This window comes from Bombyx mori, chromosome 18 (genome assembly GCF_030269925.1).
Source record: "Bombyx mori chromosome 18, ASM3026992v2".
NCBI classification, from domain to species: Eukaryota; Metazoa; Arthropoda; class Insecta; order Lepidoptera; family Bombycidae; genus Bombyx; species Bombyx mori.
The window spans coordinates 3,005,983-3,030,952 of record NC_085124.1 but is presented as its reverse complement, the minus strand read 5'-3'; the positions used below and the strand labels follow the sequence as shown (position 1 = coordinate 3,030,952).

Here is a 24,970-nt window from a genome sequence, read left to right as displayed (position 1 = left end):
ATTGAATATTTTGAAAACAGTCATACATACTTATATTATAACATTTATAGTAGATTTTTAGTGTTCTTATACTTAATTAAAATTGTAGATAACGATGGTTTGATGTTAAACTTCATTTACAATTACATATAATTGATTTTTGTCATCGAAGACAGAACATGGTCCATCTTAGAGCGAAAGTGTCCTTGATGTTATGGACAAAACAAAGCCATGAATTTTTTATAAAATTCCTTTAAAGGATTACATTTTGTAGTCCTCAAAGAACATATGGTAGGCGGGCGGGCAAAAATATAGGACAAAACTGATCTATGAAAATTGGATTATTATATACATATTTATATACGTTTCAATGTATACATAATATATAGATAATAATCACCCAGAAAAAGAGCAAACAAACCAGTTTAACAAGTTTAAGTGTTTGCCCGACGTGGGAATCGAACCCAGGACTCTCGGCGCGAGAGTCAGAGGCGCTAAGTAACTTCGGTCATTTGCTACGAATCACTACATAGTATTAAACAAAGTAGCTTTCTCTGTCCCTGTGTAAGCTTAAATCTTTAAAACTACGCAACGGATTTTGATGCAGTTTTTTTTAATAGATAGAGTGATTGAAGAGGAAGGTTTATATGTATAATAACATCCATTAAATAGTGTATTAATCAATCATAAATTACAATTTCCGAAGCGAAGCGAGGGCGGGTCGCTAGTTTAAAATATAATACATCGCTTATTCGGGTTCATTGACGACCCAGGGCGGCACTTGAAAGCCCTGGAGAACTCTTCGCTGTTCTGCAGGACGCCCTTTGCTCTGAAGGGCAGAGGGGTGTGCTCGTCTTTCAGGTTGACCTTTAACGAGCTTTTTGTTGAAGTTCCACACCAGAGCTGTCGAGCATGTAACAGAATGTCATTAAGCTGTCAATGTCATTAATGTTTTTTTTTAATGATAAAATGAAACGGTTCAGTTAAAAACGTTAGTAAAAAAATACACATTCTTCAAACCGGAATGAATTATTACTTCACGCTTGAAAAATGTGTTAAAGTGCTACCTAGACGTCGTGGCCTAAAGGATAAGACGTCCGGTGCATTCGTATTTAGCGATGCAACGGTAGTGGCATTTACGTTGTAGTTGTCAATGGGCTCCGATAACCACTTAACATCAGGTGGGCTGTGAGCTCGTTCACCGACCTAAGTAATACCAGTTTCAAGTTCCACTTTGCAGGGGATTCAGCTGTCTGACATTACAAATAAGACTTAATATCTCGAGCTAGTACAGTTAGAACTGGTGACATTCGCCTTTAGAATTATAGAGACCTATTTCGAATTTTTCGAATTTCGACTTTAATTAAAAAATGGACCTAGAACGACCGTTTTCAGCGACTGTTAATAATCAAATGACCAAATGTAGCTTAAAAGAGACAAACTTATCCATCGGTCTCTTTCACTCTCTTCCCTTCCTCTATGTTTTTTCGGTTTGAAAACTTTATTCGATGTTTTCCAAAAAATACATTTTTGGGGTTGGGTCTTTATAATTTTAAAGGTGCGATTCGTTTTGTCTGCTCCGGTTACTATATTAATAAAAAAAACAACACTTACATTTCCATAGGATAGAAAGAATAATTGCTCGGGCGACATTTCTTCGAAGCCAGGTAGCTTGAGTTCGGGACCAAATTTCTTAAGGTGTTCTTTCAATGCTGCAATGGCTTCTCTGACTCCCCCATTATCTGCTATATTTTCCGGTAAAGTGTTTTTACCACTGACCTGTGTATTTAATTGAAATTTTATGATACTATCTAAAATTAAAACTTATATATAAAAAAATCATGCAAACAAATTAACGTTTTCATGTTAAATAGTTTTTTTTGTGTTAATTTTAATTACTAGAGATGTCTAATTATTTTTAACTGTGTTAGAGGTACCAGAGACTGACATACATACGTATACACGTTTAAATATATGCATATATACATAGTAAACACCAAGACAAAGAGTAAAAAATCCTATTCATTATACGAATACTAACTATTGCACCACCGAGTCAGTCAATGGAAACGAATGAGTAGATAGTATAGAAGATTGTTATAGAGCACTAGCTGACCCGGCAGGCTTCGTAGTGCCTCAATCGATAAATAGAAAACTTAAACTTTTCTATAAAATAAACTTAAAACAAATAAAAGGAATCCGTCCGACGGGGGACATATCAAAGAGAAAACAAAATTGTTACTTTCATTTAATTCCGAGCATTTTCATATTTATCTACCTTTTAAATCTTCTCTGAACTTCCACAAATAATTCAAGACCAAAATTAGCCAAATCGGTTCAGCCGTTCTCGAGTTTTAGCGAGACTAACGAACAGCAATTCATTTTTATATATAGAGATTTGCGAGTTTCAAACTCGAAAATAACTCACGTGTTCATTGATCTCAGGAAGGTAGTACGCAGAGTATTGATCAACGAAGCACCGAGACATGTTGACAAACGTATCTATTGTGTTATTGGTCCACCATGGGACCATGTTACCGAATTTGTCGTATCTGCGACCTGGAATCGAACAGGGTATTTTGAAATTGGGTTTTTTTTAGAAAAGATTTTGACATGACCAATTACGCGAGTAGCAGCAACCACAAAATGCCTTCGAATATTTTCGAGAGATAGCCAGGAACATTTACTTTAGAAAGAAAAGTCTCAATTATTCGGAATATATTCATTAAGATGTTTTGAAATTATTGTATGTGCTATTCCAAATTTCTTCTATTAGCTGATAGGACAAAATGTCGCGTTATTCTTTTACCCTCGTATTATTATAATAGTTGTGAGCCTCTGAAGAGCTTGCTTTGCAATTCACTTTAGTCAAGCATAAGTTTCGCTAAGGCTTAAAATTAAAGATATCATCTACTAATTTCAAAGAGTCTCCTAGTTATTTTAATGGTTGGTGACTCTGAAAACTATGTCACAGGGTCTTATGTAGATTTGTGATCGAATTCTTTATCTCTGTATGAGATATTTGGTAATCTGGTTCTGAGTCGACTTGCCTCAACGCAGAAGAAATCCCTACCTTAGTGACGTCGAAAATAGAATCATTAAGATAAATCAGAGTATTTTCTTACCAATACTATCAAAACCGTGAGTTATTTCGTGTCCAAGTACAGTGCCTAGTGAGCCGTAATTCAACGAACTGAAAGAAATTAATTATATCAATACACATACAAATATAGAGACACGTACAGGAATTTAGAATCTACAACTGAACGCTTAAATATTCACACGTTAAAATTATTTGAACGCCAATTATGTTTACGAGTGGTCACGATTGAGCAGTCATTGACAATAGGTATATTCGTGGTATAGGGGTAGTTATGGAAAATCCCAGTTTTGAGAATTTTAATTAAACTTTTGTGACATAGATGCGAAGATAAGATGAATTTATCCGATGTTGCGCGGTGATCAAACTTGCGATATGAATTTTTTAATATCGTCGTTTCTATGCGTCTATAATGCGTTGAAGTAATTAATGACTATCCCTTAATGTAACACTCACTAGAGTATAATTGCTTGCTAGCACTATGACAATAAGCAGAAACTGAATATGAGCAGAGCAAGGTTCTAAGGAGCAAGGCTTAAAGAAAAATACGATGTTTAATGAGAATGTGTTATTAAATAATTTAAGATGCGGTTAATAATTAATGCGGTATGAAACAAAAAGCTCTTAAGCGATATACAATATAAGAACAAAATCAAAGTCATAAGAACTATTTCAATAAGACAGGATATTAAAGGTTACTCACTCCAATCCCAAGTCAAAAAAAGGATATTGTAATATAACAAGAGGTACGGCTGCGTCCCAAAATATTTGAATCATTAGTAAAATATGCTAAAGTACTACAAATTCAGTATTATATGTATCAATAAAATTAATTGCTTCTTTATTATGGTATTTTTTTATTTTTTTTTATGATTGAAGGATTACTGGCGGCCCGGAGGCCTTTCCAGTTTCACCAGGACAGATGGGCGAGCAAAGGCTTAGCCAGGAGGGGTGGGATTTGCTAGCAGCTACCCGAGCGCCTCCGAAGGAGACCCAACAGCTCAAGAGCAGCTGCTTCGCGAATGAATCTACTACCGGATCGGAATCGCGACCCGCTGAGAAAATCCGGCGAGAAACTCAGCGAGCTGATTCATGGGTTAGGTTGCACGGCGAACTCTTTGTCGAGTTCGACGAGTATGGTTACCGGGGTCCCTAAGCCTGCTCCTAGTGTTAGAGCTGAAGGCGTCTAATGCAAAGGTTATTGGATATGATGGATCCGTAAGGACGTGTCTAGGGCGTCGACGGTGACTGGCTCCTGCATGATCAGGATTCGGGGAGTAGTCAGCGGCGGCTACGATAAGGCGATTATCATGACGCATAGCCTTATCGAAGTACCGTTCCAACGCTGACTTCATGTATTATGGTCTCTAACTTATTCTTTTTTATTATATATACATATACGAAGCACTGCTTTTGCTAGGGCCAATGTTAGCAAACTTTCTCAGGTTGAGCCCGTGAGCTCACTTACCCGTCTGAGCGTAACTGGAATAGACCTTTAGGCTACCAAAGAATAGGAAATAAAACTTCACTCATACTGAATGAAAGATACGAAATAGGACGTTAATTTAAGTATATTTTAATATTTAGAATATACTTAATATTTAGAGTATTAAGAATACTTGGAATTGCTACGGCTACTTAAAATGATAATAATTAAGTGTAAGCTCAATTTGGAAGTTCGTATTCATCCAATAATTATGAACGAATAGATTGTGTAAAAACTAAAAAATGTTCTTACTTATAGTGTTATCCTGGAATGTGTGGTAAGCGTTAACTTCAGTAGGATCTGTAGCCCAAGACAAACTGCCATTCTCCCGGAATTTGTTTAGCACGTTCTTTATTTTGACTTGGATTATGTTTATCATATTGTACAGGTGAGTTTCTCTGTTGATCTCTATACCTTTGTAATATTCCTCTAACTTCCCCTCGACCATTAGCCAATCAGGAAATCCTATTAGAGACTTCATCAATATAATCTTTTGGTATGTTGCCACTTTTGTGTTGTCATCCATCCATTTGACTTGACCGACTAGATGTGCTAAGGAATTTTTCAATTCATATATCATCCTTTCAATCTGGAATTTTAACGAAGAAAGAGTATGATTTTTAGCAGGGCAGATTGTTAATAATTATCCCGTATTTATAGTAAGGTATCTTTTATTTAATGTCTTTCACGCTTATCATTTTTGCTGTAGTCCGAAATTGACACTTTATTCTAACACATTTAATGTGGACTGAGTCCACATAGGGCCCCAGAAGCTACAAATACCTTTATTGTTATTTTATTATTATTCAATCATCGTCCAATATTCGACCTTAAACTCATTAAATATTAATACTGAATAGTAGCGACAAGTAGGTACACTACGACCTACAACTAGTATAAATATATTGTTATTAAAAATTGATAGTCATTCGTGAAGGATAAATAATACCTTTGGTTTTGAATTATTAACGAAGTCAGGATCGGCGATACCGTAAGCCACTGCCATGCCCATCATATCATTGACAGCTTCAGTACATAGATGTGCTCTAGTGGGGATCTTAGTGTCACTTTCTTGCAGATCATTGTATGCATCGTAGTACAGGGATCGGAGTTCCGAGGTAGTGTGTATTGCTATAACTTCTACAACCTAGAATATGTATGTTGTTTTAAATGAAGTTAAAATAAATATGTTATAATTGATTAGAAGTTTCGTATCCACTTCTAATATTTGAATATTTATTTTACGAGAACTATTTCGCTTTGTTTATCTATATATTAATAAGTGAAGCAAAAACTTTGTATCCTTTTTTATGAAAATTGCGCGGACAGAGGAGTATGTTTCGCACACTTATAGAGAATATAGAGAAAGACTGCAGAATGTTAATATTTTTTTTAAATTATGCATTAAAAATACATTAAATCAATAAATAAAAACATTAGACACACTACCATGTATTTGACACATACACGCTATTTATAATACCATCACAGTTCTCAAATTGATAGGACAGCCACTGAAACTTCTACCTCAGGTGTAAAGATATATGGTAGCATTTACTTCGTAGCTCCATGTGGATCGTGAGTTGCTATCAAAAAGCTAAAAAGGACAATTTTATTTGGGCAACAAAAATAAATAATTTAAATCAAATTTACCTTAACCCAAACATACAATTCCAGAACAACGGGATGAATTTTCGCCACGTACGCTGCCATACGCGACATGTACTTCAAATCTAAGTCCGCAACTAATATTTTCTCTTTACCAAAATCCAGTTTAGTTTCACTAACATTAAATACCCCTTCCACGTATTTCTTCCATATAGGGACTACGCTTCCATTGTTTTGAGCAACGGTTTGATCTGTTAAGGCTTGGAGTTCGTCCGCTGTGTATCTTGGTATAACGTAATTTTCTATTTCACTTTCGGTATCGTTCTCAGATTCGATCTGTAAAAGGATGAAGTAATTTCATTGGTAATTAGTGCAGCCTGATCATGTTCTGCAGTGACTGGTGGTAGAACGTCCTTATGAGTCCGCACGGGTATGTAACACCACCCCGCCTATTTCTGCTATGGAGCAGTAATGCGTTTCGGTTTGAAGGGCGGGGCAGCCGCTGTACTGTTAAAAGTGAGACCTTGCAACTCATGTCTCAAGGTGGGTGGCGGCAATTACGTTGTAGATGTCAATAGGATCCGGTAAACAAATAACATCAGGTGGACCGTCATCATTGGCAACGCACACTGGATCTTTGGCTTGAGACACACTGCGGTATTTGGGATGAGAAGATTTTGCGCAGACTCCTGAATGCTACCCCTACTAGTAGGATTTGATCAATATAACTATAGATAAATATGATTACAATCACATTGTCAACGGCATGCGAGTTATTAAAAGGAAATAAAAATTGAACACGCAATCATTAGTCTCACGTTCATCGTGCTCTATCACACTATTAATCTATGAATAACTATCATTTTCTAGTATTAATGACAACCCTAATATATGGTTGTACCTCACAATGTCTACTGTCCGTGGTTGTCTATACAGTCTATGGTTAAATCATAATTTTGGTTGCTACTAGGTACCGCTTTGTCAACAAACTTCGTTAATTATGTACCTTTGGAATTCCAATAAAAATGTCAATTATTGAATTTTGTGATTTCCCTTATTTATTTTTCCGTAATTAAAGTATACAAACTCACACTGGGTTAGTAAGTACATAAAGGACTTAAAGGAAAAAGGGACAAATATAAGTTTAATTCTTCATCATTCTAGATTTAACGAGTTGAGTGACCGTTAAGTGGTTTTCGAAATCCATAAACATTATGACGTGGATGTCGCCTTAAGAATGGAAACCGAAATATCTATGTATTGTGTAACGTGAAAATATTTTGTTTTTATATAACTACTAGCTGACCCGGCAGACTTCGTAATGTCTCAACCAATAAATAAAAGACCTTAATTTTGGAATAAAATTAACTCAAAACAAACAAAAGGAATCCGTCCGATGTGGGACAGATCAAAGGAAAAACAAAATTATTATTTTTATTTTATTCCGAGCATTTTCATATTTATCTACCTTTTAAACCTTCTCTGGACTTCCACAAATAATTCAAGACCAAAATTAGCCAAATCGGTCCAGCCGTTCTCGAGTTTTAGCGAGACTAACGAACAGCAATTCATTTTTATATACCTATATATATAGATTTAATCTTTGGGGGCAACCCAAACTTGGAGGAGGTGAAATAGCGCGGTAGACCAACGATCCTAATATTACTTACTGGGGTAGTCGTACCCCCTTACGGAGGACGGAGCTGGCCTCGGGGCGAATCCCACTTTCATTCATGACTTCAAATATAGGGAGAACTGATTTTCGTGAAATGTTTGTACTCAAAACTCCTTTTAAATACGGAAAGCTGTGTTGTGTTTACGGAGTGATACAATGAATTCTTAATTGGGCACAGGAAAGGTTAGTACATGGTTGCTTAAATTGAAACAGAGTAGCTGATGACTTTACGTTTTATACATACATTTAATTATGTGTGGCATCAGCACTCAGAGATCTAAGAGAAGCTCCCGCATCGCTGGGTGGAATAGCTTGACATTGGATTAAAAAATACTTACGTCGTACAAATCATTCCGCATATCATAATAAGTTGCGGCAGCGGCTATGACCTTTTCCACGATAACATCATTGTCAAAACTTGCAGTTTGGTTTCCACCTTCTCCTTCAAGAAAAATCTTCAACAGTTCAGCGTAGTACAGTTTGTGCACTTTGGCGTACGTTTCTTCATCATGAGTGAGGTACATTAAGTCGCTATGTTCTTTCTGTTTTGGGAGTTGCCTCAATGGGAATTCTTTTCTGGCCCATTTACGTTGCATTGCGTACAAGCTGTAGAAGTGCAGTATGCTTTCAAAAGTATATTTTTACCATATAAAAATACAGAATGAATTGTGCTTATTACTTACTATTTTAAAACCAGTAAAACAAACAAAAATCTCGTTTAAATTAACAGTAAAACCAAAGACAAAATTGCGACCTAAATCCTTATTTTAGATTACTTTTGGTTTTAAGGCAGATAAGGATTTATATTTTACCAAAATGTTGATGTTTGCAAATGACATTTGAGACGGTAGCAGCATAAGTCTCTACCTCTATTTACTTATATCTCTGTCTGTCTATATCTCTGTCTAGTTAATGAATACGATGGGATAATTTGACGTTTAATACCTTGGAAATGGATTGGTTGTTTCAGGCGAACCCAATGCTAGACGGTAAGCGGACGAGTTCAAGGGATCTGAGAATATATCGAATCCAATAAGGATATCCATGCCTAGAAGCACTTTGATGTTTGTGACCACTCCCACCCAGTCGAATGTATATGTAGAGTAATCTACTTCTGAGATGTTGAGGTATGTTGGGTGTGAAGGAAGGCCTATCGAGGCTAAAATGGAGTACACAGGCTGGTGGCCCAGTTGGTCAATTTTGCCTGTAACGAAAAATTGTTTGAGAAATTTACTTGTTAACTTTCTATCCGTAATAAGTGATCCTGTTTCGGCTGTGTTGGCCAAACATTTCGAATCGATTCAGTACCAAACTCACAGAATCAGGCAAGCCAATTAGGCAATTAGGCAATTTCATGTATAGTTTTACCGAAATCAGTTTAGCCATTTTGTAGCTTATGGGAGGCATACATACATGTATAGACATGTCTTCTATATAAATAGATAACGTGCATAATCTGCACCTACTGCGAATCGTAATTCCACCAGCGTTAACATCATTTTGGAAAAATGTGTCTATAAAGTGTGTGGTTATAGGCCGGTTTTAGTAATTGTGGACAGATGTGTACCATTTCTAAGTCTAATCAAAGGCTTTAAGCAAAAGTGCCACCCAAATCCTAGCCTTAATTGATGAATCTCAAATAACTTATTTCTAGAGATTGCTTGGGAAATATTCAAGTACTTTCTAGATTAATCTAGCATGAGCATAGCATCTAGTTTGAGAGGGCTTTGAACCGTTGAGCTTATTTGTATGCAAATTTCATAATTTCTGATAAGTGAAAACAACATGGGGAATTTCATATTAACATATTATTTGTGAGTAGTTAAAAATTGATTAAATCTAAGCAAAAGTTGAGACTAATTTCAGTAAAATCTAGCCACTAAAGATGCCTAAATACGATTATTTAAGTTTATGTGTGTGTACTCACCGACATCCATACAAGCGGCGTACATATCTCTAGCTTGTTTTATCGGCAGGGGATCCTTGCTGGAGTTTTTCGTGAGAAATAGCTTGATGGAAGCAAGCACTCTGTCTTGCTTGTAGCTAAACCAATCGTATGAGCTGTATTCTTCGGGCATTGGATGCTCCTCCCCCCAATTGCCACAGACATACTGAAAATTTATAAACATATTTTATCGGCTAGAAAGCTTTTTGGTGACAACGTTAACGTTTTGAGGGTATTTTTACAGTACAGTAGATAAAAGTATTTAAATGCTTTTATAGTCAAAGGTAGACATCCGCAAGTCATATTGTTTCGTTTTAAATTGTAATTGTCGATAACGAACATCTCTATCTGTCACTTTTTGAAAGAAGAAGTCAGTTTAAATGAGTATCAATAATCGTCAGCTACCTATTGAATGATATTCAACTTTAATTACTGAAAATTTAAATTCATTTTACGTTTTCCTATTTTGTTTTGGTATTTATATTTTGAATTTTAAAAAAGAACACTAAGATTTGAAGTTTTATTGATAGTAAGTATTAAAAGCCTGTACTCCTTGTATACAGGTGATCATTATCAACTGCTTTTGCTAAAATTTGGGAAGAAAGCAACTACGATAATGACCTGATTGAAGTCTTCGCAAGGATCGGCTGTTCGGTCCATGGACAGCGCCAAGCTAGCAGCTGAACGCAGACACTCCTTAGTTTCACACAAACGGACGGGCTTTTTGTGTTTTTGTCGAACATCTAAAAGCAAGTATACAAGTCGAAACAAAACACGTAATGGACGTTAAATAAAGAATTGAAGTGCTGAATGTTGAGACTATTTTTTATTTTTTTCCTACCTATTCGTTAGTAACCTGTTAGGCTATTCCGACTGCGCCTGGACGGGTAGGTGGGCTCACAGGCTCAGCCTGAGAGAATTTGCTAACATTAATCCTAGCAAGATCCTACAAACGTTAGGGTGAAGCTGAAATAGCCTCTCAAGGCTATCAGCATAGGTAGAAAAAAAATCTAGCAAGAGCAGTACTTCGTAGAATATATCAAAGGAGCAGAACCGCGACCCACTGAGATGATTCGGCATTCGCTATTTATATTTATATACGAAGTGCGGGAAGATGTCTGGTTATATTATTTAAATATCACGGTCTCCAAATCCTTAAAACGAAATTGGTTTATAAATAAAAGTAATGTTATTTTGATCAATTATATGGACGACTAGCCGTATTCACCCGCTTCGCTGGGCATTTAAAGTTAACATTATTATTTATTGTCATTATGATTATTAGGGAGTCCAACACTCATATAAATATTAGCCTATCCATTAGCACATGTACTTTCTACAAGGACACCAAGTTTCAAGTCAATCGGATGCATGGTTCAGTAGTTATAACGGAACATCCGTGAAAACTACTATAGATTTATATATTAGTATAGATGATATTATTATGTCTAAGTGTCTACGTTTAGGACATGGATCCAGCCTGCCTCTTACTTCAAATGCGGGAAAAAATAGCGCGACGTATTTAAATTAGTTTTCTATAACACACAGTTTCAGTGGAATATAGGAAAATACTTAAATGAAAATCAAAGAAAATTAGTCCAGATTAAAGTCACTAAAAACTATGTCCTACAATTGATTGTTGAAGTCGATTAAGCCGGATATATTTTTAATATTCAGTTGGAATTGTAAAAATACTCACATAAAACTGTCATTACGATGGCAAAGATCAATAAAAATGCCATCAGGGTTAAAATTACAATGAGGGTCATGCTTTTTTTGTGTTTTCGACGGAATCTGAAATAAGAATTTCGCCTTCGCATCAATTGAATTAAGCTAAAGAACTACATACTTTTTAGGAGAACTATTCATTAGTGGTAAAGTGTATCCGTCGATGACCAAGTAATACCAGGTAGGTATTACTTGGTTGGTACTTGGTACAAGTAATAGCAGGTAGGTATTACTCGGTTATCGGAATCCAAATACTGCCACCCACCTTAAGGCATAAAGTTGAAGTTTTTAAATGCATCCACGGCTTAGCATTTTGGAATAGATAAGAATAGAAATAGATAGGCATAAAAATACATGTACAGGCTCACATATCAAGCGTCAAATGACAGATTCTAGATTTGAGAAGCTTAAGAAGAATTTGTATATGACTTTTTTTTATTGCCCTACAAGGCCTGACGGGAGCATACAGCCAACCTGATGGTGAGTGGTTACCGTCGCCCATGGGCTTCAGCAATGCCAGGGGCAGAGTCGAGCCGCTGCCTACCGTATGCTTATGATGAACTGTCGAAATAAGTGATTTGTGAAAATATAAAAAGAGTAGAATAGGAACCTGGCAGTTCTGGATCCAACAGCTATTAGATACCCTGACTCCCGGATATCTTTGCCGTTTTTGAGCGGTGGTGGCGAGGGGGTCTTCGTCTTAGCACTTGCGGTACCTGTAGACAAAATACTAATTTCTAGAAATACTTTGGAGGCTTTACGGCCCGATGCAGAAGGTTTTTTTTGGCCCAAGCTTGGAGTAATGGTTTTAAGTTACGTTTATGAATTTATTTATTACACTTCGTGTAAAATTTACATTGGCGGACTTAATGCGTAAGGTATTCTCTACCAGTCCACCAAAGGTAGTGTAGAGTAAATTAATATTGGTAGGTGCAATAAAAATTCTAATAAATTACAAATACATATCAAAAAGAAATTATTATTTTTTGCTTAGATGGGTGGATGATCTCACAGCCCACCTGATGTTAAGTGGTTACTGGAGTCCATAGACATCTACAAGGTAAATGCGCCACCCACCTTGAGATATAAGTTGTAAGGTCTCAGTATAGTTACAACGGCTGCCCCACCCTTCAAACCGAAACGCATTACTGCTTCACGGCAGAAATAGGCAAGGGCGGTGGTACCTACCCGCGCGGACTCACAACAGGTCCTACCACCAGTACCACCAGTAACTACGCAAATTATAATTTTGCGGGTTGCTGTTGCTGTGCTTGAACTAGGTGATAAAACCTGTATCTCAATCAGCAGTGCTCCTCGTACAAAGAATACAACAGCTTTACTTCAGATACACAAAAATAAAAAGTTAATAGACAAGAAATAAACTGAAATTCATGGTTTGCATAAAAGTGACAAAATGTGACCCTAAAAATATAAAAATTTAAAAAATATTTTGAAATTAATGTATTAATATATTAGTTTACCCTCTGTGTGTAATGAGTCTGAGCATGAGTGAGTGTAAGAGGGTGTGTGCGGGTGTAGTCAAAAACATTAAAAGTTATTTAACAAAATTTCAGTGTCCTCATAGTTGAAATTAAGCAACCAATTAAATATAGAAGCAGAATTAAAGAAGGTTAACTATTCAAAGCTATCGCATTAATTTTGATTTTAATATTATCAGTCATTAGTAAGTTTTACCCTTAAGCCTTATTACTATAAAACAAAAACATTCTCATGTACCCTTATAGTTAACGATCCATTTTGAGGGTATGAACTTTGAAACACAATCTGGCAACTAAATCTAGGTTATAAATTTCACACAAATTCGTATACACATTTTGAGGTCAATGGAATTTAATTTCAGTGCGTATTTCTACTAAGGCTACTGAAGATAATATAAGCGTTAGGATATTATCATGAATATTTATTTGCCTATTCGATTATTTATTCGTGTTCCTTGTGTAGACTTCGCTTTCAAACATCTAAGAAATAATTACACAGATTGCAATAGTTTATTCTGTATTTCAGTTCTGTATTTTCAACTCCACTTGTACAAACTTTAGATATGTGCTCACTATAATAATATAACACACCGATTTTTCCGTCGTTTTTCCAGATTACCGCCTTTTTTATTATGTCTCGTCCCCACTACTGCCATTGTTCCCACATCAGTGTTTCTATTTGGCAATCCGAAAATTGTCTTAATTTTAACATGGTAAATTTTATATCAGTTATTTTACAACAAACCAAACAACACTTTTGTTGTCCTTTGTTAAAGTAATTTGAGATTTTCAGACGTTTTTATTGTACTTATAAGTAGATGAGCGATTGCTTATCTATGGTAATTAAAATCCAACTCTTTTTTTTTAATATGCGTAATTATTGATGGTGTGAGCCCAAACCTGTAAGTACAAGGCGTCTAGCCTATTTCTGCCGCGAAGCAGTAATGCATTCTGGCTTAAAGGCTGTCGGTATACAATAGAGTTGAAACCGAGCATTTTGAAAGTTCAAAGTGAATGGTAGTGGCGATAGAGCACTTTAAACGTTCAAAGTGTTTGGCAGTGATGATAATAGGCCGGACGATGGTACCGGGTTGATCGTGGTTTTTGCCACGTCCTGCCTGTATATCACAAGGTCTCAAGAATTAGGGAGCTATATAAGAAAACCCAGAAAATATGTTACTGGAGCCCATAGACATCTACAACGTAAATGCACCACCCACCTTGAGATATAAGTTCTAAAGTCTCAGTATAGTTAACACGGCTGCCCCACCCTTCAAACCGAAACGCATTACTGCTTCACGGCAGAAATAGGCGGGTGGTGGTACCTACCCGTGCGGGCTCACAAGAGGTCCTACCACCAGGTCCGTAATAATATGGTTTATAGGCACATAACACTTTCGTTCAATGTAAAAATTCAAAAATCTTAAAAATGGTACTTAGCCCCTTCATTCAATCATGTCTTCACTTACATTTCTCGAATTTCCGCCACAAACGTTCATGCTCTTTAGTTTTTGTATACACTCCATTGTTTATTCTTAAGTATTCTTAAGCTACTTACGAGTGACAGTGGGCCCCATAGCATCCGCTTGACCTCGTTCATTTCCGGCCGACCAAGCATCCATCTTTACAACATTAAGCGTACACAAATCAGAAGCACATCAACTCGACTGTCCATTAACACAGAACGGTTTCGCATTTTACACCCAAAGTAATTGGTCTAGTTTTTCAGCGATGAAACGGTGCGAGTCGGACGATGAGCTTTGAACTACTGAAAGCTCTGTGCAGTCGCAAACATTCAGAGCTTTTCGTGGGGTGACCATAAAATAACACAATGTTTCAGTTACTTTCATATACCCGATGACGTCTAACTACGACCAGACCATTCCTCGTTGACCTATCAGTTAGTGACCCAGACTATAGTACCACGGGGACCGGGTTCCATTCCCAGCCGCAGTAGCTATCTTTGTTAAAAGTATTCGCAATTTGGGGTCAGGTTATTATTGCTTTGTTCTGTATATGTATATAACACACGAAAACACACAAATCATCATCATCATAAGAATACTTGTTTATTAAAGCCTTGACCTATTAAATCTGTTGGGTTTTGGTAAGGATTTTCATCTGACCAGTCCAGCGCATCTGTCCAGGGTTTCGTCCACGAGATCTTTTACCGTTGACCCTACCCGGAACAACAAGTTTTTCGGCAGACTAATGCCCTGGTCCTTATGTTCCTTGTAATCAACAAAAATCCATGGTTACACTACTTTGGCTGATTCAAAGGATAGTTGTTACTGACGGGCGATGCACGCGACGTTCAGTGATGTTCCACGTTACGAATATCGATTTAACAATTCGTATGATTTACATCGATTTATGTGACGTTCCTTTGTCGTTTGCGTGCGTGCGCTGTTACAAGTTTTATTGTTTTTAGAGCTTCCGTACTTACGACGGCTTGTGACGGGCTTCAGGCAAAGGGAGTGTTATTAATACGGTATCGTACAATACTCTAATCTATGTGTATACTTGTTTATTTATTTAGTTCTAGTTTGTAATATGGTAAATCGCATTTTTAGGTAAATTAATCGAGAAGTTACTTTTCAAACGCAATAAGCGTGACTACTCATTTTAAGCAAACTAAAACCATTACTAGTTCTTCTGTGTTAAGCTGTCAATAGCAATGAAATTCGTGACTTTTATTCCAGTTTTACGTGTTCGCATATTAAGCAGTAAGTCCATAGTATCCGATCATAGCTCATTAGATTTTACCGTTTTAGGGCTGACTTTAGCAGTGGGAGTTTAGCAGAAGTTAAACTTCGCTGAAAAAACACATCATAAATCACCGTGTAAATCGAGATGCTACATTCACATCACTATTAAAATCGATTTGGCACCCATGTTTCGAATACGGACAACGATTTCAGCACAGTTACCTGTCTGTTTATACTCTATCTAGTTAACAATTGTATCAGTTTTACATGTCCTATTTCTTTTAAGATTAATTGCTTTAAGAGACTAATGTTTGTTAAAACAATTGAATCTTTAGCAATCTACAGTGTCGAGATTAGATTCGTTATACAATAGATACTTTGACCTCTAAATGGCGTAATTACTGGTGGTGGAGATACTTGTGAGTTCGCACACGTAACCACCATCATTCGGCTTATTTCTGGTGCACATAATGCTGGTCGGACCAAATACGCTCCACTCTCAATACCTCAGTCCACGTTGCTATCCACACAGCTGAGGACAGGTAGGAATGGCGCAAGATGATGCAGGAGAAAGTTATTAGAGGAGGCCACGACCCTCAGCACTGAGGATTATCGACGCAAGGAGGAGGAGGAATGATGAGTTGAAAATGAGTAATGTGTTCTGCTTTGAAGAGTCTGTAAACTGTTATACTATACAAACATGTTTTTTTTCTTATTGCCCTTGTAGGCAGACGAGCATACGGCCCACCTGATGGTGAGTGGTTACCGTCGCCCATGAACTTCAGCAATGCCAGGGGCAGAGCCAAGCCGCTGCCTACCGTTTAATACTCTCCACAAGCCTCGTTTGAAGAAGGACATGTCATAGCGCTCGGGAAACACCGTGGAGGGGAACTCATTCCAAAGCCAGATAGTGCGTGGGAAAAAAGATGTCTGGAAGTGCACTGTGGATGAACGTAGTGGCTCCAAGTAGTATGAATGAACTATTTAATGGGTTTACGATATTTGCGAGCTGCTACAAGCGGATAAGCTGATAATAGCCGTAAACTTCAAACCTTGTCATGAGGTGGCTGACGGCAAGCAATTAACACCAATCCCGTTCGGTAAAAGATGGTCTATGAGTGAAGTTATATTAATTTACAATCTTTACGTGAAAGTGTAGTGAAGTAATTTTGGATGCGTTGTTACACGAAATATGAGAAAATTGAACATATGACATAAACGTCCTATAGCTAGTTAAATATAAAATACCACATTGACCTTTGTTTGGTTTATGTAAAAAACAATTAAATTCACGTGTTTTTTTTTATTTCTTTATTGCTTATATGGGTGGACGAGCTCACAGCCTACCTGGTGTTAAGTGGTTACTAGAGCCCATAGACATCTACAATGTAAACCACCCACCTTGAGATATAAGTTCTAAGGTCTCAGTATAGTTACAACGGTTGCCCCACCCTTCAAACTGAAACGTATTGCTGCTTGTAATGCGTTACGGCTTAATAAAAACAGACATCTGTGTGCTTAGTGCGAGTTTTTAACGTTCTCGATAGCGTAAAAGTTAACTCAAATTTGTATGCAGTTGGAACAGCGCCCCTAGGGGCACACGTAGGCAAAGGTTAAAAAACTGTCACTAAGCAAACAGATTTTTGAAAAGGTCAATTAAAAAATTAAAATACACAAGTGCATCTGATTAAATTCACTTTATTAGCAACACACCCACCGGACGGACATGATCTCAACGCTTAAATAAATATATATAATTACATGTTCTTCTCGTTACCATCCGTGACCATAGCCTCCGAAGCCACCGCCGTAGCCACCGCCATACCCACCGCCATACCCACCGCCGTAACTACCATATGAGCCAACGGAGACATATTTGGAAACTACTGGTTGGGCGAAGGTCTGGATGGCTGGGGCGGCGTGAACTACAGGCTGAGCTACTACAGCTGGCGCGGCGTGAACCACTGCTGGGGCTGCGTGGACCACGGGCTGAGCTACCACTGCTGGAGCAGCGTGGACAACTGGCTGCGCTACGGAAACTGGGTGAACGACCTGTTGAGACAATTTCATTTTTTATTTCCCTTGTAGGCAGACGAGCATACGGCTCACCTGATGGTGAGTGGTTACCGTCGCCCATGGACTTCAGCAATGCCAGGGGCAGAGCCAAGCCGCTGTCTACCGCTAAATTGATTTGATGGTATAAGTGGTGTTAAGCGGAGCCCATAGACATCAGCAAGGTAAATGCCGTCACCCACCTTGCGATTTTAGGTGCATGTAACCGTTTATAACAATTTTTGTTTTTTATAATATTGTTTGTCTTTAATATAATTTGTCTATAGTGCAGCCTTGGCGAAATCTGTGATTATATTATAGAAGTCTTTGACAATAGAACCATAATAATGTTCAAACTTTTAATTTCAATTAATTATGATCGAATTTCGACCACTGAGCGAGCACTAGGTAATAATAATTCTTGAATAATATACCTATAGATAATACAGATCAATTAGTTATAGATAAGCAACTCAAGCACTCAACAAAAATGTTTACGGGCGTTGGCCACTAGATGGCTTCGTTTCGATTAGTTTCTCATTGTTCCTGTAGATGGCAGTAACATATTACCTATCGTATATTTTATTTTTAATGAAGAATTTTGTAAATTTTCAAAAACCACAAATTGATAAAATTTAATCAATTTGTCTATAACAAATTAAGACTTGTATGATTTATAAATTTCTGTGTTTAGTTATACAATAATTAAATGCTTTAACTTTAACAACATTTAGGTTTGGGGGCATCCGAGACAAGATGTCGCTAGTTTCCAGACAGAAAAAACATTTGTCTTAAAGTATCGCAGTCTCAGGGCCCTGAATATACCTCAAGCACCGATCATCGTTCACGTCGAACCCGTCGCTTGCGACGAAGGGCTCGACGAGTAAATTAACCCACAGACACAGCCCACTGAGTTTCTCGCCGGATCTTCTCAGTGGGTCGTGTTTCCGATCCGGTGGTAGATTCTGCGAAGCACGGCTCTTGCTAGGGTTCGTGTTAGCAACGTCGTCAGGTTTGAGCCCCGTGAGCTCACCTAATAGCTTAGGTTACGCTGAAATAGTCTCTCAAAGTTCTCAGCTTAGGTAGGAAAAAATAAAAAAGCCTTGAATATACCTGCTGGAATGAAGAGTAGCTTGTGGCGGCAGGCTTAGCTACAGCTACAGCTGGTGCGGCGTGGTATACGGGTTGAGCCACGGCTACATGCTGAGCTACAGCAACTGGCTGAGCTACTGATATCGAGGGTTGATGGAACGCGCCATATGATGACAACTGCATAAATAGATATATATTAATTATAGCTTGCTATTCTAAATATTAAAACGGTTTTTTTAACGTGATACTAGCCCCAATTCTTAAATTGCGGTTTTTTTTTACTGCCCTTATAGGCAGACGAGTATACGGCCCACCTGATGGTGAGTGGTTACCGTCGCCCATGTACTTCAGCAATGCCAGGGGCAGAGCCAAGCCGCTGCCTACCGCTTAATACTCTCCACAAGCCTCGTTTGAAGAAGGACATGTCATAGCGCTCGGGAAACACCGTGGAGGGGAGCTCATTCCATAGCCGGATGGTACGTGGCAAAAAAGACCTCTGGAAACGCACTGTGGATGACCGCAGTGGCTCCAGGTAGTATGGATGAACTCTACTCCGGTGGCGGGCGGTGCGATGGTAAAAACGAGATGCCGGTATCATCTCGAACAATTCTTCAGAGCACTCCCCATGGAACATACGGTACAAAATACAGAGGGAACCGAAGTCCCTCCGCAGACCCAGAGGTTCCAAACGATCCGTGAGAATGGGATTATGGGATGGGAAATTGCGGCTAATCTAATAATATTACATTCTTCCCACGGCTTTTGAGTGATACTTGATGATATTGACAGAAAAAAAAAAACACAAACACACATAAAGAAAATATGAAATACAGCTCACTGAAGTACATCGAAGTTTTATTTATTTATTGCTTAGATGGGTGGACGAGCTCACAGCCCACTTGGTGTTAAGTGATTAGTGGAGTCCATAGATATCTACAACGTACATGCGTCACCCACCTTGCGATATAAGTTCTAAGATCTCAAGTATAGTTACAACGACTGCCCCACTAAATGCATAACTGCTTCACGGCAGGAATAGTCAGGGTGGTGGTACCTACCCGCACGGACTTACAAGAGGTCCTACCCCCAGCAATTACGCAAATTATAATTTTACGGGATTGATTTTTATTACACGATGTTATTCCTTCACCGTGGAAATCAATCGTGAACATTTGCTAAGTACGTATTTCATTAGAAAAAATGGTACCCGCCTGCGGGATTCGAACACCGGTGCATCGCAAGATACGAATGCACCGGACGTCTTATCCTTTAGGCCACGACGACTTCAAAGGTAAAATATGTTAATTGTATAGACACGTTTTTGTTATAGTTTTAATCGATTGAAATATATATTTACTACACGCATAGAGTTGATCTAGTAATGTAAAATGTACTTACGCCAGCGCCCCAAGGGTCATAGGACAGACCACCTGGCTTAGGTTTGGCGGCTGCTACGGTCAAAATGGCGAATAGAATCTGAAAAAATAATTCAAAATCATAATTATGAAATTAATTTATGTAGATAGAAGGAACTGTTCATCATCGTGTCGCGAATAATGTAAACAAATAAAATGGGTTTATCATCATCATCATCATCATTAGCCTACAGTCGTCCACTGCTGGACATAGGCCTCTCCCAATCCACACCAATTCGCCCGGTCTACAATAATGAAATAAAATGGGTTAATGTGGTTGATTATGGTATGGTTATTAAATACGTTTGTTTACTCCTCTTCAGACCCATTTACAAGCCCTCACAAGGCTAATGACTTTTCAAACCGCCTTTAAATTAAAGGCAATATCCATTTCAGTGACAAGAGCTTATTCACAGAGCCTTATTTATGGCACGCCCCAGAAACGATCTCTGGAATAGTGCTTATGGACGAAGGAGACTTACTCTTCGTCGCTGGGTAGTAAACACGAGATGGCGTAAATATAGTCCTCGGAATACATCCCTGAGCACAGAAGGAACTAAAAACAATTCTCAGTCTATGAAGAACGAAATGAAATTATCCAAACGTCCTCTTACTTATTGCTTTAATCTTAATTAGTTGTAGATTCGAGATTGTGCATCTAATCTGTTTTCGGGTATTCTCAAAATCACGAATGGGCATTGACTACGAGAAAAATAGTTCGGTCTAATATAGATATAGTCTAGTGCTCAAGCTTCTAGTCCGTCAGCATAACGGTCCAAGAAATCCAAACAAATTTTTTTTTTTTTTTAACCGAGTTCAAAAGAGAGTCTGTAATTTTTGTGTTACTTCAAAACTTTTCTCTAGCTGTACATATTTCGTTGATGGTGCTTTTCATGTGACCACTGTCGTTTGAATTATCCTTAATAATATAAAATTTACTTCAATTAATTAATTATATTCTGTTGAAGTCGATTTACTTTTTTTTGTTAATATTTTGTATGATTCACATGTGCTCTAAATTCATAATTAATAAGTACATAGTTTTGAGAACCATTTTCTAAGCAATGCTTTCTTTTTGCACAAACTCTAATATCAAAATTCTGTAATAAATAAAGTGTAGTTATCAAAGAACTTACAAGGCTCTTCATAGTTGTCCGTTAGCCGGTACCGGAATGCTGTGTGACCAATTTAGTTTGTGGTCTACCTTATATACTAGTTGAAAAGCTCAGTCTAGATTTTGACATCCTGGCGACTGAATTAATTATCTCGTGTGACTTTCAAAGAGTCTTTATACAGCTGTGTATTTTATAAGCAATTAAAGAAGCTAATTAACAAAAGAAATGGGACACACTGCTTACACATAATTTAAAAAGCAATTTTCTTTAAAGATGTCCTTTCATTAACTGTGTTGTTGATAAGTTTGTGGTCATCTATTGTATTTTGTAAAGCTTAATTTAATTAACAATATAATAAGTAAGTAGTAAACGCAATACAGTGAAATCCAATTGTTCTTACTTTGTTAATTTTTTGTTGTAACATAGCCGGTCACGTGTTATCTATACATATAAATAAAATTAGAGTGTCTGTTTGTAATATTGAAATAACCGCTTTGTTTGTAATATTAAAATAACATTTTTTACAGTTTTTATCTGTCTGTCTGTCTGTTTGTTCCGGCTAAGCTCTGAAACGGCTGGACCGATTTTGACGGGACTTTCACTGATAGGTAACTGATGATATAAGAAGTAACTTAGGCTACCTTTTTTAGACTAGCTTCGCTCCGCGGCTTCACCCGCGGTACGACAATAACTGCGGGTAACATCGCGGGACTCAGCTATCAATAATAAAATTTAATGTTTCCGAAGCGAAGCGAGGGTGGGGCGCTAGCTTAGAAAAAAAATCCTTAGCCACAGCAACGTGTGGCCGGGTCTGCTAGTATCTTAATAAAGATTTTAAGAACGAATAGTTTCTCCATTCCTGGTCAAAATTACGAATAGCAGCCTGCAATTATATACTAAGCTTACATTGCACACACATTTTCCTGTTGTTTATTACGCTAATTAACTGAGACGTCATGAAGGTAGACTTTGTCAAATTACAATGTCTTAATGTGGGATAAATTGATTCATGGGTTGTGCCTATTTGATATATCGGGCCCATTTAACATAGCGACCTTCTACCTTTATTTTTTCCCTACCTAATCTGGTAGGTAAGTGTAATAATGCCAGGGTAACCGGGCGAGTAGGCGAGCTCACGGGGCTCTAACTTGAAGACGTTGATAACACTAACCCTAGTAATTTTTTATTTTTTTTTGCTTAGGTGGGTGAACGATCCCACCTGGTTTTATGTGCTTACTGGAGCCCATAGACGTAAATGCCGCCAGCCACCTTGAGATATGAGTTCTAAGGTCTCAGTATAGTTATAGTTAGGGGCGGTGTTTTGCTGAATCTACCACCGGATCGGAAACGCGACCAACTGAGAAGATCCGCCAAGAAACTCAGTGGGCTCTCCATCTTAGGATACAGTCTCTTTTGTATTGCACTAACAGCTGTGCTACAATTCCATTTTTAATACAAGTGAAATGAATTGTAAGGAAGCTACTTGTGCGATCTCATAATATAAATCGGGTTTTGTGGAAAGATAGGACAATAGGTTTTTTCGTATTTTTAATAACTTAATCAAGATATTTTTCATCATAGTTTATTCATTAACTATAGATACTAACGTAATACGTTGCTTAGAAATGACCAGTTAGTCTTAAAACATGAAATTACAAAATCGAACAAAAAATGAATTGCACGATTTTCTAAAGAGTGTTTAAAATCATATACCATAGGTATTTCTCGTGTTACTTAATAATATCATGTTTAACAGCAATGCCCGTGCTATTTATTTCGCTGCACCAGAAGTGTGTCTGTATTGTAGAATTATGTACGTTGATGATAACGATTTTATAAAAATAATTAAATATGTGTTTGCTGGGTGCGTAATGTAGTTGGGTGGGTAATTCAGCGTGGACTGTATTTATCGTTTTGGGATATTTATTTTACCCCTATATGACAAATTAAATACTTAATTTAAGAGAAATATAAAATTGGTGCGTTGCTCTTGACAGCTGGATTTAAAAGAGAACAGAGATTAGTTTATGTAATAGTTACTGTTATGAAAGAAAAAGAGTGTCATGGCGGACGTCGCTCGCTGACATTTTGACGTTCAGAAACTGAACAGTGTTTTTAATACGTTTATATTTGTTTGGTTCGCATGTAAGTTCGTTTGCATTCAATAGAATTTTTTAACGTCATTTTCACCGACTTGAAGACGTTTGATTATCTTGAAAATTTGCACACGCATCAACAATGGATGAAAATAAATACAATAATTTTATAATTTTGCTCTTTCATAATATAAACTTTCGCTTTATAATGTCCTGATCAGTGTTAATAGAGTAAAAAAAAGATTAGATTTTTTTTTTGTTGTTAATCTACATGTTTTTTATTTTAATTATGATGTCAACAACTTTTTCATTGTACTAGCTCTGTAGACGACCTCATTCCTTACTAATGTAGTGGCTACCGGAGTCTATAGACATCACCAAGCGTGGTTGTCGCTGCCTGCACCCTGAGATGTGCGCTCGTAATTTCATTAAATACACACATTCTGAGAGATTGTAGCTTGTATCTTATACCTTTAAACGAGCAATTTTTGTATATATATTAATATATATATATAAAATCTGAATCTCGGAAACGACTCCAACGATTTTCATAAAATTTAGTATACAGGGGATTTCGAGGGCGATAAATCGATCTAGCTACGATTTATTTTCAGAAAATGTTATTTTATTCGTGTTTTCAATCATCAACTCTTCCCGACATCTATTGGCGAATAATAATACTATTATATTTTTCTTAATTGAGGGCAACTAACCGCTTTAAAGACACAACAACAGGGCGTTATAAAAAAAAAAATCGAGCGAAGCTCGGTCATCATCTAGTACTAATTATTCATACAACTAGTATTATCATTATTAGTAATTACTTATGTGTAAAATTTAATAATTACAATATGGGATATATAATAATTGTCTACAATTTTATAGCCTTGAAGCAGGCTATACCAAGTGAGTCTACGACAAATAAATAAATGAATTAATATTTTTTTCTTAATTATTGCAATTATTGCATTTCCTTGAAACATATCGATGTCAGCGATAAAAAATTAAAGTTATTTTCAACTTTAATAATCACCACATTTCACGATAAAATCTCTCTAGGGCTTTCGCTTGGGTATACGTAGAATTTCTACTTTATATTAAAAATACAGAGATTGAGAGACGCATACGACTGGGTTGGTCGGCATTTGGGAAATTCCGTGCAATCCTCACCTCGTAAATTCCTCAATGCCTGAAGACAAAAGTCTTTAACCAGTGCGTTCTCCCCGCGATGACCTACGGCGCGGAAACCTGGACACTGACGGCAGGGCTGGCCCATAAGTTAAGAGTCGCACAGCGGGCGATGGAGAGAGCTATGCTCGGTATTTCTCTAAGGGACAAAATCTGGAACGAAGAAATTCGACGGAGAACCAAAGTCGACGACATAGCTCTCAAAGTTAGCAGGCTGAAGTGGCAATGGGCCGGTCACATCTGTAGAGCCAGCGACGCCAGGTGGGGGAGGAAAGTCCTCGAAT

The 24,970-nt window shown here is 37.4% G+C and overlaps 2 protein-coding genes across 2 annotated transcripts; both read right to left on the bottom strand.

Annotated features, from left to right (window-relative positions):
* Positions 1 to 708: 708 nt before the first annotated feature.
* Positions 709 to 14,642, bottom strand: LOC101739602 (endothelin-converting enzyme 2). Its single transcript, XM_012692014.4, has 15 exons — positions 14,579 to 14,642; positions 12,132 to 12,237; positions 11,493 to 11,587; positions 10,415 to 10,536; positions 9,776 to 9,959; positions 8,794 to 9,052; positions 8,187 to 8,454; positions 6,219 to 6,509; positions 5,515 to 5,712; positions 4,818 to 5,154; positions 3,783 to 3,831; positions 3,105 to 3,172; positions 2,408 to 2,538; positions 1,594 to 1,758; positions 709 to 882 (listed from the first exon to the last, which is right to left on the bottom strand). The coding sequence occupies exons 1-15, from the start codon at positions 14,640 to 14,642 to the stop codon at positions 709 to 711; spliced, it is 2,511 nt and encodes an 836-aa protein (XP_012547468.1).
* A 2,764-nt stretch (positions 14,643 to 17,406) lies between these two features.
* LOC101745678 (cuticle protein 16.5) lies at positions 17,407 to 21,473 on the bottom strand. Its single transcript, XM_004928102.5, has 4 exons — positions 21,424 to 21,473; positions 20,271 to 20,348; positions 18,894 to 19,049; positions 17,407 to 17,780 (listed from the first exon to the last, which is right to left on the bottom strand). The coding sequence occupies exons 1-4, from the start codon at positions 21,433 to 21,435 to the stop codon at positions 17,502 to 17,504; spliced, it is 525 nt and encodes a 174-aa protein (XP_004928159.1). The 5' UTR covers positions 21,436 to 21,473; the 3' UTR covers positions 17,407 to 17,501.
* Positions 21,474 to 24,970: the final 3,497 nt, after the last annotated feature.